Raw genomic sequence first — 15,759 nt, 5'->3', positions numbered from 1 at the left:
CAGAAAGATTCCCACGTTCGGCAAGATACACCGAAAGAAAGTCGGAGCTTACATCGACTGAAATAACAGTAGCCCGAAGAATCCAAATAGAACGTATAAGCACGTATGTTCTGATGCGCGTAGTAGATAGCTCAATTAGTTGTGACGTGTATGTGTTATCAACAGTAGTAGTAATAATAATAATAATCGTGGTCATCACAGTTGAGTTGATCGTTTTATATATCAGTAATTGTCCTCTTTTCTACTTTTTCGTTGTCGTAACAGCTATTAAAAGAACAGCACGCCATTATTTAACTCTGAGCTTTTCTATTTTGTTAGTGCAGTGTTATTACACATTACCAATGCAATGTTTTATACATATTATCACTAATCTTATATCCAGTATTAAATCTTCTCCCACTGTCCCTCATAAGAACAATCGGAACTCCGAAAAGCATCTCTGTTCGATACCGTAGTCAGAAAATAGGCGAGATATTAGACAAGCTTTACTGCTATGTTGATTTTTCATCTGGTACGTTAATTTAATTTTAAGTTTTTTACTTAATTAAATTCTCGAAGTGAAAATGTCCGTTTATATGTTATTTTCACACTAATTTTCGTCCAATGTCGCTATAGTAATAACCATGACTTCTCGATTTGATTGATGAATTGAATGACTGTAAGATGTTATTTTGTTTTCTTTTGATTGTCTTCCCTTTGCTCGTGTGAGGCCAGCCAGTGTCCAACGTCGGTATAATGGACGTCTTCCTTTGATCGTGTCGTTGATGCAGATCTACCGTCGATACCAGAAGTTCGAAGGAGAAGAACTATATGCTATCGGATTTGAAATTTTTCAGGTGAGCAAGATAATAAATTCTGAATGACGTGTATCCAGGGAAGAGTTCATGTACATGATAAAGCAATCGATAATCAATCGGTATGTGTCGATAAATTTCTAGCATAGCCATCCGTCGTTCTCGGGTGCATAAGCAACAAAATATAGAAGAGTTAAAAAGCGTGCGTAACATCTTTCTTTTGGTAATGTGTAGACATAACGACCTAAAAAGAAAATGGCCGCTGAGTTGGATGCGTCCAACAAGTCTTGTAAATGATGTTTATGACAAGGATTCTTATGTTGACTGAAAAAATAACAATATTCCAACTTGTCATGAAGCTGGCTGACAATTCCGAAATGATTCATTGGATTACGAGGCATCAGTAAATAGCTAAATCTTTGGAGGCATTAAATCTGGCATTTACCATGCGAATTGAACCGTTATTCACAGTCAATTGATGGTTGATGATAGAAATGTTCAAAAGATGGATTTCGTCGTTCAATACGAAAAAAAACTCTTTCTTGCTAGGCTGCTGTCTACACATTGACTCTTTTTAAACTTCTGTCAACCTCTGTCTGTCTGTCTCTCTCTCTCTCTTTCTCTCTCTCTCTCTCTCTCTCTCTCTCTCTCTATATATATATATATATATATATATATATATATATTCAAGTAGATTTTGGGGGGGGGGATATTGATCTAATGAAAAAGAAAATTGTCACAAGCGCTTAACCAATGAAATTGCAAGCAACGAATGCGATAAAAATATTAAATAAAATTCAATAATTTTTTGAAAATACACATATCAGCCTCCATTAGCAATTATTGAACTTTATCATTAAAAGGAAATTGATAGACGAAAAAATAAGATTTACTGAAAATGTGCAAATACATGCAATTGAAAAAGCAAAAGAAATGACATAAAGGACAAGTATTCTTGGAAGTGCACAAATGCCAAGACAATCTAACGCTAACCTAATCCTAATAGAAGCATAACATAACCCGTACCCTTAACACAACAGAAAAAAAAACAACGTTACTCTAATTCTAATCGTAACAGAAAAATAATCAAACCTGACATCTACGTTTAATAGAAGAAAACTCTAATCTTAAGAGAAAACATACAAAACTCGAACACTAACCTATATTCGATATGATTGAAAAGTAGACAAACTATATAAAAATAAAGAATCATAAAAAGTTTTAAAATCATTAAAAAAAATTGTTTGCAATCAGTTGTTGCACTATATTTTCTTCGTAAAAATATTTACTTATGAAACTTGGCGTGTTTAACCTTGATTTGAACATTTTTCTTCGTAGTTGTCTTAAAGTTTCTTAAAATTTTTCCATTAATTTTCCATTGTATTTTCTTTGCAACAACAAAAATATTTTTTAATTGAAATTATTATACGACAACGGTTTTCTTCTATAATCATAATTTTCCCCCCTTAATTCATAACTGTTTGTTAAAATTTTAAATATTGGCCAGTATTTTCACCAAAATAAAATCACGAAGTTTTTGGTCGGCACCTGCTGGAAGTTTACGTAACCTGTCGGAATATACCGACGATAAAGCGGTTCGTATTTTACATAAGTACCGGATTTCGGCCTGAAGTATGTTTTTTTTTTAATGTCCAAATTTCATTAGCCATTTATTTTTTCTGTTTTCTTTCTTCCTTATTTATTTATTTATTTATTTATTTTTTAATTTAATTTTATTTTTATTGTATTTTTTTTTTATTTTATTTATTTTTTTTTTTTACAGTTGCCCGGTCCTCTTGAAAGCTTAGCGGGAAAATTATTTTTCGACACAACGGATCCTCTAATGCCAGAGAACGAAGAAACGTATGCCGAATACCGTGAAACATCTGGAAGATTCTTTCTCGACCCTGGTCATTACCTTCTGGTGCCGTCCACTCAAATGCCCGGCAAATCAAGAGAATATATTCTACGCCTTTACTCTGTTAGTCAAATGGAATGTAGGTAGGTATAAGCGCTCGTCTTTGGCTTTCTCCTTTCTCGAGCTTTCCATTTCTTTCTTTGTATCGACTTTGGTTTGGACTGATCATATTTATTGAACTTTATTCGGTCTACTGTATTCTTTTCTTGGAGATAAAAAAGGACAACATTCGCATGATGCCAACCGGTTCCTCCATGTCAGCCATTGTTGTATTTAATCAATGGTCACAATCACGGCACATCAACAATTCTAAGGTTTATAAAAAAAAACTTTCTTACATGAAAAACTACTTCTACAGCATTTGAACCGAATAATTACAATAAAACTGAACGTACCTTTTTTTAATCTCTTCTTGCGCCTCTTGGCGCGTATCCTTGAGTTGCTTGTGTCCAACCGTTCCTCGCCTCTGGAAACCAAAGATTTCTCAACAAATAGTAACAGACGCAAGTCTCTATGCTTTTTTTAGACAATTGGGTTTTATTCAGCCACAATGATTTTACTACATTCGTTACTCGTTAGCTTAGAATGAGGAGGGTAGTCTTTATTTTGCTATGATGTTAGCCACCATTTGCTTCTCTCTCATGGCCTCTACGAGAACTGTCCTCGGTTCGTTTTCTCTATGACGCAGAAACTTTTTCTTGTATCTGCTCTCTCTGCCACCCAGAATCAGACTGTCTCTGATCTTGTTCGAATCCTCACCCAAATCGCGGTTCACGAACGGTTCGGTGACGCTGCAATCCACCGACATCATGCCATATGTCAACGATGCTCTACCTGCTCGATTCGACTTAACAAAGAACCTACAGCTATGCTCGCAAAATAACTTCTAATCTAAAAACAATGAGCTTTCATTCTCAATTCTACACCTCGCACTGACCACAACGGCCAATCGCCGGGTCCATTATATAACGCCATCAAAAAGGCCCAGAGGCCACTCAAGGATAAGGGTTATTGAGTGTACAGTAATTAATGGGATAATATCGTAGTAATCGTTAGTAATTAAAATTTGGTAGATTGGATTACTAAAGAGGGCGGTTCATCAAAAATTTGTTTATGTTAGAATTGAAGACAACCAAGTTGTAGTCAGATGGGAAACAGGCAAACGGAACAAGGTTCCACAGGCGTGCAGTTTTAAGAAAGAAGCTTTGTTCATGGAATCTACGTTTTGACTTAGGCACAGTCAAAGAGTGCGGAAAATTATTGACAGTGGTTTCAGTTAGACGGGTGTTTTTCGTGAAAGATTAGCGGGGAGTGATCAGAGATTGGAGCTCAGACAAGCACTTACCATAGAAATAACGATAAAACAAATACAGGCTCGCAACGTCCCTTCTGAGGGAAAGAGGTTGCAGGGAAGAGAAAAGGGCATCCTTCACTAAGCTACGAAGTCTATTTTGTACTCTATCAGGGCAAGATAAGCTGCCTCTAGCAGCTCCTGCCCAGATGTGGCAACAATACTCCATTCTTGGACGGACTTGGCTTTTATATAGATAGAGTATTGCATCAGCAGTGAGATATCTACAAGAGCGGTAGAACGATCCCACTATTTTTCCAGAGACCTTGACAACAGATTTGATGTACGTGTTTCATTTCAGACCAGGAGTAAAGGTCAAGCCCAAAAGCTTGTCAAACATGACACTCAGATATTTCCTCTGAGCCCCAGGGATTGTATATATTATACATATTTTATTTATTTTGTATGTGTGCTATTATTATTATTTTTTTTTTAGTGTAACAACACTGAATGCGGGTTATTTTAGTGGTGATTCTGTCACAGGATAATGTTTATTTTTTCATCTGTAAAAAAATGCATTTGGGGAATATCAGTAATACAATAATGATATACGCTAATAATACAATAATTTACAACTTTAAATGAACTAGGAATTCCGACAATACTAACTACGTCATAGACCATGAAACAAAGACGGAATAAAACAAAGTATTTTTTCTAAAACACCCACATCTCATGCACAAATATATACTATCCGATGCGATAACTGCAGTTAGATATAAGTTGATGAAACTCAACACGAACTAAAGCAAAAGCTTTATACACACAAAAGGTATAAAAATAACAATTCCCTAATGCACTTTTCTCTCATGGATTATAACATGATAATTCTTTTAATTTTAAACAAGCGACACGTATTAAATTCATTTTGCATTAACCTTGGCGAAAACTTCTTGAATCAGCACTCATTATAAATTCTTATACATTAACCAACGTAACGACTGCTATACAATATATTCATTTTAACCAGCATACTAATACTAATCGAACAGAACGTGAATTTACATCGAAGCGACGTATTTTACAGCACATTCACCACAAAAATATACGTAGCATCGATATTAATAAGAAGTAGAAAGTAGATCTTGGATTTACTTTCAGCAGCTTCGTAACTTTCGCTTCCCTTATTTTGTCCTTTAGTCCTCGCATTCCATGTGTGATGTTTCAGACAAAGGGGGAAGAATTTCTGTTTTCTGAGTTAGAATCTATCCATCTAACATTTATTGTTGGATAGTTTCTGGCTTTGAAGTAGTATTTATTTTTTTTATTTTTAGCTCCTTGCATAAAGTGGCTTCGTGCCTTGTCTGGAGCGATTTCCATAAAGAATTTCAAAAAATTAATTCCACTTCATAAACGTGCTAAATTTTTGTAATTGCAAAGCATATGTTCGTTCGAAAAATAAAGCACACAAACGGTCTTTTACGTCAAAGATGCACCACGTATTTTCAATAATTGATTTTATATATTCTAAGTCATTGATCTTATGGGTATTCTTGAAAGACGACACGTTGATGAATATATAAACCCTCTTCGTTTTTGCTTGTTTTTTTCTTTTTTTTTTTTCATTTTCCATACACACACAAATATATATATATATATATATATATATATATATATATATATATATATATATATATATATATGCATTGATATATACACACATTAGACATTCACATATACACACATACACACACACATATATATATTAATATATACACACATTGAACAAATAAAAGATAAATAAATTGGACGTTATGAACTAAGATTTAAAAATGAAATCTAAACTATCAGTTTGATGTTTTAAGCTTTCACTCTTTTCGACGAAACCTCGTGTTTTAGGTCTTTCCTTTTTCCATATATATATATATATATATATATATATATATATATATATATATATATTATTATTATTATTATTATTATTATTATTAGCTCACAAGGAGCTTTCACACAGGTCATCAAAGATTTCTCCTTGAAAACAATATGTGATGTTCCCTGGAAGCTGAGTGACAACAAGTCTCCCCAGTTTTCGAGTACTCTCCACGTCTTTCGAGAACATCAATAAGCGTCCCTAAGGCCCCAGTTTTCTTCGCATTTGTTCAGCGGAAGTCTGGTCAGCGCTCTCTCCTTAATCTTTCCATCCTCCTTGACCCTTCTCGATTATTTGGTATCACTCTTTTTCTTTTCTTTTTCTTTTTTTTTTTTGAAGGAGGCAGTGATGGAGTAATGGGATGGGATGGGGTGGGTCATAGAGAACTTGTAGATATGCAGTTTCAATGTTCTTGGTTCCATATAACGTTTTGCCTCTGCAGCAGTTTGTCTGGCTCGCGCATGTGGCTCATATCTATTAGTCTCCATATTCAAGTGTTTTCCTTAATATTTCAGCTGTTTTTATTATTGTTATTCGTTATTATTATTATTATTATTATTATTATTATTATTAGTTAATAATAATAATAATAATAATAATAATAATAATAATATAACGCTTGCTTTTTATAGATGTCTGTCGAAGACAAAGCATTATTAAATTAAAGGTACAATCTTGATTTTCAATGGACACGTGTTCGCGTAAATAATTCCGTTATTCAAACAAACGGGACTGAGAACATATAAAATTCATTTTTTTCTTCTTTCTATTTTCATTTTCAGATGTTTAGGAAATTGTTTAAATGCGGCTACCACGTGACAACTTGAATTATCAGACATGAAAGGAAAACTGGTTACGAAACTATGGTTGCTTATCTTGCCTTTGAATTTTTTTGTATTATCAATAATATTTGAAATCATTAATGGTTGTCGGAGTCCGCTAAACAATATACAACTTGAATAAAATATCAAACTGTTAACGAAAATGTGTTGTATTTTTTTTTCAGTGTTTTAAATATGCTAAATATATGCACACGTGTGACCGAAATAAATAGACACGCTAATTATTGTATATACGACAGTTGTTTATTTTACTTCAGTTAGCTCTAAAAGATCAAGGGAGCTAACTCCTCTTGGAGCTAACTTATATCCGAGGGTTCTTTTAAGAATAGACGCTGTTCCCTTTTTGGCTGCTATCTGTATTTCATTACAGATTGGTCTTCCAGGGATTGCTTCTAAGTATTTCTGAAGATTCTTTTTTTTTTTTATTAGGCCAGTTGCTCTTATCACAACCGGTATAATGTTTATTTCTTTCAGAGACCATGTCGTTTTTAGACCATTTTTTTTTTTTAGGTTTTAATATTTTGTTATCTTTTTCTGTTCTGTTCTATTAAGGTCAAAATCATTTGGGACTGTGACGTCGATAATGAGCGCAGTTCGGGCTTGTTCCACATTACAACATCTGGCTTGATGGCCTTGTCTTTTATGTATCTGTTCGCCTCTATATTTTTGTCATAGAACATTGTCATTTTTCCGTTTGATGTTATCGGTAGTGGTTCATGTTCCCAGATGTTCGACGATCTGTAAAGTAGTATCTCTCCACAGATCTTCCAATGGAGGTATTTGCATACTTTGTGGTGGGCGAGAGTGTAAAGGCCATCTGCCAATCCAAATAATAGGTGACTTAGACTCTAAATCGCTCATTGGCAAAACCTGCATTGGCCATTTGCTTTTAGGCCAGCCATTTTTTAATCCATTTGTGAGTAAGCCTCGATCTTGACTTGTTACAATAAATCTTTCTTTATTAAATGGAAGTCTCCCACCCTTGAGGGATTGGAGTAAAGCATCCCCGTATACATACTCCTGGTTAAAATCCTCCAGGAACTTCCCTGCTCTTTTATGTTGTTCCTATCCTTGCTTTCTTGTGTCTATCTCGATTTAAGTCTATTTCTTTCTTTTCATGCGTGTATTTGTTTCCATATTTAGCTCAAACTTCAAACTTACACAACAAACCCTTATGAAGTTGAATTTTTTTTTATTTAACGTAACCGAAGAAAATGATATCTAAAATTTAGGAAAAATAATCAATTTGTCTGTAGACCTAAAACTGACTGGAGTTTGGTAGGCAGATTTTTTAAACAAATATACATGCGCATACATAAATATATATATAGAGAAAGGGGCTTGTGTTTACTATAAACTTTTTTCGCAAATATTACGCAAGTATAAATCGTGTAGAATTCCTGCATGAATATAATTACACGTAATAGTAAACTAAAGAAGATAATCCCATGAGAAACCGAAAAAACTAATAGGGAATTAACTAAAATGAATAATTAAGAGAATATGCAAATTAGCTAGATATTTTGCAGATAAATGCTGTTCTACGATCCATGTATAACAAAATTGTATTTTTAAATAAATAGAAAAAAGGGGTTTTAATATGAATATCAATACACAAAGTTTATGGAAGTACATATGTGTGCGTATATATATATATATATATATATATATATATATATATATATATATGTGTGTGTGTGTGTGTGTGTGTGTGTGTGTGTACTAGGAGTTTGCTCGGTCCTTATGTACTGTTCATAATTTTAAGTGCATATATATATATATATATATATATATATATATATATATATGTATATTAAAAAGTTTGACTCATGTCCAGCTAACCTACACCTAAAATTTCAAGTATTTAGACCCAAAATTAACGAAGGAGTTTAGTAGAGTCTGCAAAGGTCAACCCTTTCAACTTTGACATCTTGCCAGCCAAATTTTTGCCCCAAAACTGATTAAACACCTTGCGTCATAGACCCAAAATTGACTAAATAGTCTTGCTAGGGACCGCAAAGGAAAATCTTTTTACCCTTTTTCAGCGAGATTATTGGCCAAAAACCGGTTAAAATGATTGCTCTATGTCTGAATATACTTTATGTAAAATTTCAAATGTTTAGACCAAAAATTGGCTGAGTAATTTTGTAGAGGTCAATTTTTTTTTTTAACTTCGACTCAAATTTTGACTCTTTAACATTTAGGATTTTGGGCTCAATCAAACTAAAAAGTTTCATACATGTCCCCGTAAACTCCATCTAAAATTTCAAGTGTTTAGACCCGAAATTGGCGAAAGAGTTTGGTAAAGTTTTCAATGATCAAATCGTTGACTTTCGGCTTCTTGAAAGCCAAATTTCTGGCCGAAAACTGATTAAGAGGATTTTTCTAAATTTCAATACTCCTTATGTCAAAATTCGAGTCTGTAAAAAAAGAGTAGTTTGATAAGAAAATGTACACACAAAGACACACACAGAGACAATTTCACTTAAAAAATTTTTTTTAAGGATTAATGTTTAAATTTCAAGAGTATTTCTCAATAGCCGAATGGATTAGGTCTTTGTAATGAAGCCAGATATGGCCTCTGTTGCCGGGTTCGAATCTGATGATTACTGAAAAAATGAAACACTAGTGTATGAAGGTATTTAATTATTATTATAGTAAATACTTACATCAGTCCCTTTAAGAAACTCGTTTCTTATCGTTGAGCACTTTCAGTTGAAATAAAAATAGGTCAATTTAGCTCATATTTAATAATTATTACAGTAAATAATATATATATATATATATATATATATATATATATATATATATATATATATATATATATATATATATATATATATAAGGGGGTAGCCAGCAACAATGTGTATTTTTTAACATTATTTTATTATTCCGTGTCTTGGTTTTTCATTGAGAATTATGTTTGGATCATTGTAATAATGTTTTTAAATCATTGAAATCGTTTTTACGCGTTTCAGACGTTCTGTGAAGCGTCCTCGTCAGAAATTATTTTCAAATATGTTGGAGATGTAAAAATGGCATTTTCGTAGTTCATTTGAAGTGTTTCCAAGGGGCGGAGGCGTGTAAGTGTCTATTATTCATTGGCATGTTCAATTTTTATTACTCTTTTAGTCACTCTCGTGTTGTGTTTCTATCTCTCACTCTCTCTTTCTGCTTGTGTTTTTTTTCTTTTCCTTTAGGGTACGGTGTGTGTGTGTGTGTGTGTGTGTTTTCTTTTATTTGTTTGAGAATGTGTGTACTGTTTTATATTATTATGAGGTTATTTGCTTCCCTAGGAAGGTGGCTGTGATCCAAGGTCGTTACTAATGTGTATGTGTGAGGAGGGGGGCAGCTCTTCTGAAATAAGGGTAGGGGTGCTTTCATTTTATTTTGATATTTATTTTTTGGATTCTTGGATTTTAGTATTGTGATTTTTCGTTTCAGTCTTTTCGGGTATTCCTTATATTATGTTTGTTTAGATAGAGGGGTGTATTTAAAAATATGTATAGGGGATTTTTTAATGTTTCTATTTATTTGTCTCCCCATGTGGGTATGGCCAGACCCAGGATCGGTTCCTAGTGTGGGGAAGATTTTGTTCCCGAGAGGGGGGGGCAATTGGAGGGGGTATAGGTATGGGAGGGAGATGATAGAAGGGATGATAGTTGTCTCAGTCATGAGAGGGTTCTCCTCCACTGACTGAGGAGGGAGCGAGGTGTTGGAACAGATATTATACTATGGCTCTAGGTGTTTCCTAGTGTTGTTGGTTTCGAGGTTAAGTAGGTTGGTATTGTTCAGTGTGTTGTATTAGAGGTAGGAGTGTTATGTCTGTGTGTGGTTGTATGCGCGCACATGTGTGTGTTTTAATGTGTCGGTTCTGATTTATGTGCGGGTATGTATATGTATATGGATGTGCATGCGAGTGTGCCTTGCATTTCATGTTTTTGCGTGTTCATATTAGGCTCTGTTCAGTTCAGGAGTGAATCTGGTGATGAAGTTTTTTTCCTGTGTAAGTAAATAAAAATAATTGTCTGTTTGGAAGATTGGCATTATTTTGAAGCTGTTTCCACTGCATGTGTGTGCGTGTTTTGAAACATAGAGGTGTCTGTTATCTGCAATTTTTATGTTGCTCTTATGTAAGGCCACTCTATTGCTGAAATTTATGGTGGCGCCTATGTAGGATTTGTTGCATGCTGTGCATCTTAGTGCATATACATTTCTGGAGGTGCAATTCAGATCCTTTTTATTTTGAATGTTTGTGCTGGATTTTTGAATATGTATGTGTTACCTTCTATTATTATGTTACATACTCCACATCGCAGTTTGTTGCATTTTGTAACCCCTTTTGTAGTGTGTGGGACGAGTTTTGAGGAAGTTAGGATGTGTTTTAAGTTTTTGGGTTGGCGTTTGCTTTTTATTATTTTTGTTGTTTTAAGTATGTTGTTTAGTTTGTCGTTCTGATTGAGGAGGATAAGGTTTTTTGTTATCTGTGTGAATAGTTCTGGTTTGTTTGTGTTGTGTGTGGAGACGTATGCTAAAATTTGTTCTTTGTTGTGTTCTTTTGGGGTTCTTAGTTGGTCTATTGGATTGCTTTCTGCCAGTTCAATACCTTTCTGTATTAGTGGTAGTGGATATATATATATATATATATATATATATATATATATATATATATATATATATAATGTGGACGACATTGTTAAAAACCAAAGTGAATTGGCTGTATAGGACGACTGGAAACAAACGCTGAGATAAGCGGAGAGCACATACAGCGCCTATCACCCAAGTTTAGCAACGTTGAGCCTGGTTAGTACCAGATGGGTGACCATTTGGGAATTCTAGGCGCTGTATGTGTTCTCCGCTTATCTCGGCATTTGTTTCCAGTCGTCCTGTACATACACTTCACTTGCCACTGGTATTTAACAAAGTCGACTCAGGAGATGTGTGGTTGGAGATTGCGCACCTCCTGCTATAAAAATCTTACGCGCAAGCACCCCTACGTGGTAAAATTGTTGATTTATTTTTTTTTATAAGCGATTCTGTGGTATTTTTCCACTCCCTGAGTGCTTTAAAGGGAGAGGTTATCTGCCCTTTGTTTATATTCTAGTCGCCCCATATTTTTGGGACGTATTATTTGTAATTAATTTATTATTTAAATATGCATTTAAATATTTTTATATTAATTAACTTTATTTTATATTAATTAACTTAATTTTATGCACAGAAAAATATTTAAATAAATATTTAACTAAATAGCTAAATATTTATAAATATACATATATATATACATACACACACACACACATACATATATATATATATATATATATATATATATATGTCTTATTTGTAGTGTTCCGAATTTTACTGGGTTTATATAATTTAGTAATCATTCATGTACCAATAAATTTTAAGCCAAAAAGTAAACTGTAAACTACAAAATTATCATATTTCATAATTGAGCATTCATATACTGTTTTAACAAAAACCAAGACATCAAAGAATGGGTTGATTGCAACAAATAGTGTATTTCATCGTTAGTTACAATTATTTCAAGACTATTCGGACAAATCCAAACATTATTTCACAAGAACAGCCTTTCTTCAGAATTACTTAATAAAAAAAAAAACACTTTTACAATAAAAACAGGTAAAACAATTTTACCTCTATCGCATCCTTGCAAGGATGCAATATATATATATATATATATATATATATATATATATATATATATATATATATATATATATATATATACATACATATATATATATGCATTTGTATACATATATATATAAATATATATATAAATAAATATATATATAATGTAAATCTTAGTTAATCAGATAAACACTTCATATTCTCTTCATAATACTTATTTCTTGTATTTTTTTTCGAGAACATATTCTTATGATGTACAAGATATTACACATATTTATAAAGAGGCTTCATCGGTGTATCCCACAGTCAGGTAGAAAAATTCAATATATACTCGTTATTGCACGACTGTCTCTTTGTTTACCCTGAAACATACGTTCTTTATATATTGAGTTTGAACAATTAACAATGTTGAAACTAAACTGATTATCTTAACACTTCTTTGACTCATGGCCTACTTAACAGCTGATATATGATAAATATATTGATAGCTAAAAAGGCCAAATATAAATTAGTATGGAATATGAACGTTTTAAACATTTACTGTTGCTTTGTACAGCTTTGAGTGCTGGTTGACGATAATGGAAGTAGACACTTTAAATATGTATAAATTATTTTTGTGGGCTGTCAAATCCTTGCGTGTATCGTTGAAAATTTCGCGATTGTGTTTGTTTTCATATGATTTACTGTTACTGATGACATTTTTCTTGAAATAATAAAAGCATGGAGAATGAAATTTGGTACGTGAACATTATCAAAAACTTACTATAAAGCATTTCTCCTAACAAATACCCCGGATATCTTAGCACTAAGTGAGACTAACCTACACTCCTCCATCCCCTCTAACTACTTTAACATGCCTGGATATCTCCCACTCTGCCGTAAGGACTCTGACAGACATATGCACGGACTTGGAGTTTACATTCGTAATACCCTTCCCCTGACTAGAGAGACAAACCTAGAAACGGATGATCAAGCCTTTATGTGCTTTAGACTAATCATTCAACACAACATTAGCTACTTTTACTTTCTCTACCGCTCTCCTTCGACCCAAGACTGCACCATAATAAACAAAGTATCTGACAGCATAGACACAGCACTCTCCTTCGACACTAGCGCCCAAGTACATGTATTTGGTGACTTTAATGTCCATCACAAAAACTGGCTTGGATTCTCTACTTATACAGATGCAGCAGGCAGCGCAACTCATAGCTTCTCTGTATCTCACTCCCTATCGCAAATTGTTACTTTTCCAACCCGCTTCCCTGATCAGGAAGAACAACACGCATCACTATTAGATCTGTTTTTGACCACAATTCCTGATGATTGTGTAACGAAATCCGACAGCCCACTTGGGAACGCTGATCATGCGGTAATAATGGTTGAAATCGCCCTAAACTCTAGACCCAAAACTGATGAGCCAGTGCTCAAAACAACCAGATATTATAAAAAGGCTGACTGGGAAGCTATCAGAGATCTTATCAGAGACGCCCCATGGGGAAATATTTTTTCTCTTCCTGCTGAACAGTGTGCAACTGAGACCACTGAATGGTTCAAAACTGCAATCGAAGCGCATGTTCCCATGCGGAAATTCTATAGCAAGCCCCACTCTCCCCAATGGTTTACTTCGACTTGCGCAACTGCCATTGCTCAAAGGCAGCATGCATTCCGAAGGTTTAACCGACATAAGTCCAGTTCAAACAGACAAAAGTACATAGAAGCTAGAAGTAACGTTAAGAAAGAAATAGCGACAGCTAAGAGGGAATTTACGGAAACCACTAAAAAACGCATCGAAGCACAAAAATTAGGAACTCGTGACTTCTGGAAAATCTACAACAGTGTAGTAAATAATGGGCAATCAACGATTCCCCCACTAACCAACAATCACGAGGTTCTTTGCTCAGCAACCGAGAAGGCTAACATGCTTGCCAGTCGGTTTGCCTCCAACTCTACACTGGACCCTTTAAACCACCCCCTACCTGACTTTCCTATGCGGACAGACGCCAAGCTAGACGATCTGGAAATTACCCCTGCTCAGGTGCATGCTATCATAAAAAACCTTGACACTTCCAAAGCATGTGGACCCGACCTCATCCCTGCTGTGCTATTAAAAAAGTGCTCAGCCGAAGTAGCTCCAGTTCTCTCCAAACTCTACAACAAATGCCTTAATGAATCTTGCTTTCCGAGCTGCTGGAAAACTGCTTCTGTGGTACCAGTATTCAAGAATTCTGGCGAAAGAACTGACCCATTAAATTATCGCCCTATTAGCCTCCTCCCACTTTTTGCCAAAATATTTGAGATCTTAATTAACCATGCTCTAGTCCAGCACCTTACAGATGCTAAACTTCTGACCGACCATCAATATGGATTTAGACAAGCCCGTTCCACGGCAGACATCCTCACTGTAATCTCTGAACGCATATACCATTCACTGGACAAAGCGGGAGAGGGCAGAGCGGTAGCTCTAGATATATCTAAGGCTTTTGACAGGGTATGGCATGAGGGTCTCCTCAGGAAGATTAGATCTTACGGTATCACTGGTAGAATACTTAACATAATTAAATCCTTCTTAGATAAGAGAAAAATCCAGGTTGTCCTCGACGGTCGTACGTCTAAACAATATAATATAAATGCCGGAGTGCCCCAGGGATCTATCCTTGGTCCTCTGCTGTTCCTGATATTCATAAATGACCTCCCCGATAAAATTGCCTCTGAGATGGGTATATATGCTGATGACACCACACTCTATAGCAGGCACGACAGGAAAACAAATGAACATATATCTAAAGTAATGGCAGAAACACTAGAGGATGACCTCAAATCAGTAGTGGAATGGGGATAAAAATGGATGGTAACGTTCAATGCCACCAAGACAAAACTGGTTTCATTCAATAATTACAGGAAACCTTCTCTACCACCTATAGCAATGGCCAACAACTCTTTAGCTGAGAGTACGTCTTTCAAGCTCCTTGGCCTAACGTTCACAGGAAACATGAGCTGGAACAATTACATCGAGGGCATTGCCAGGGCCGCTGCGAGGAAGGTGGGCTCTCTCTACCGTGCTAGAAAACTTCTAACACCCGAAAGTATCCTGTACCTCTATAAGGCCACTATTCGCCCATGTATGGAGTATTGCTGTCATATTTGGGCCGGTGCATCGGCTACTAGTCTCTCTCTCCTTGACAGGGTTCAAAAGAGAGTCGCAAATCTGATAGGCCCTAAACTGGCATCAAAACTTCAGCCTCTGTCCCATCGTCGAAACGTTGCATCCCTCTGCCTGTTCTACAAGTATTATAATGGTGAATGCTCTGAAGAACTGCAAGCACTTG

The 15,759-nt window shown here is 34.9% G+C and overlaps 1 protein-coding gene across 2 annotated transcripts in view; it reads left to right on the top strand.

The window, feature by feature from the left end:
- Positions 1-6,994, top strand: part of LOC145246465 (calpain-2 catalytic subunit-like) — a 116,083-nt gene extending 109,089 nt beyond the window's left edge. For both annotated transcript variants that reach the window (XM_080108081.1, XM_080108082.1), the window contains exons 10-12: positions 715-836; positions 2,578-2,795; positions 6,716-6,994. In XM_080108081.1, coding sequence (XP_079964207.1) covers positions 715-836; positions 2,578-2,795; positions 6,716-6,752 — 377 coding nt within the window. In that variant the 3' untranslated portion in view covers positions 6,753-6,994. The remainder of the gene's footprint in view (positions 1-714; positions 837-2,577; positions 2,796-6,715) is intronic.
- Positions 6,995-15,759: the final 8,765 nt, after the last annotated feature.

Source organism: Euprymna scolopes, chromosome 24 (assembly GCF_053919585.1).
Source record: "Euprymna scolopes isolate OS-2025 chromosome 24, ASM5391958v1, whole genome shotgun sequence".
Lineage (NCBI taxonomy): Eukaryota > Metazoa > Mollusca > Cephalopoda > Sepiida > Sepiolidae > Euprymna > Euprymna scolopes.
This window is presented reverse-complemented; position numbering and strand designations above follow the sequence as displayed.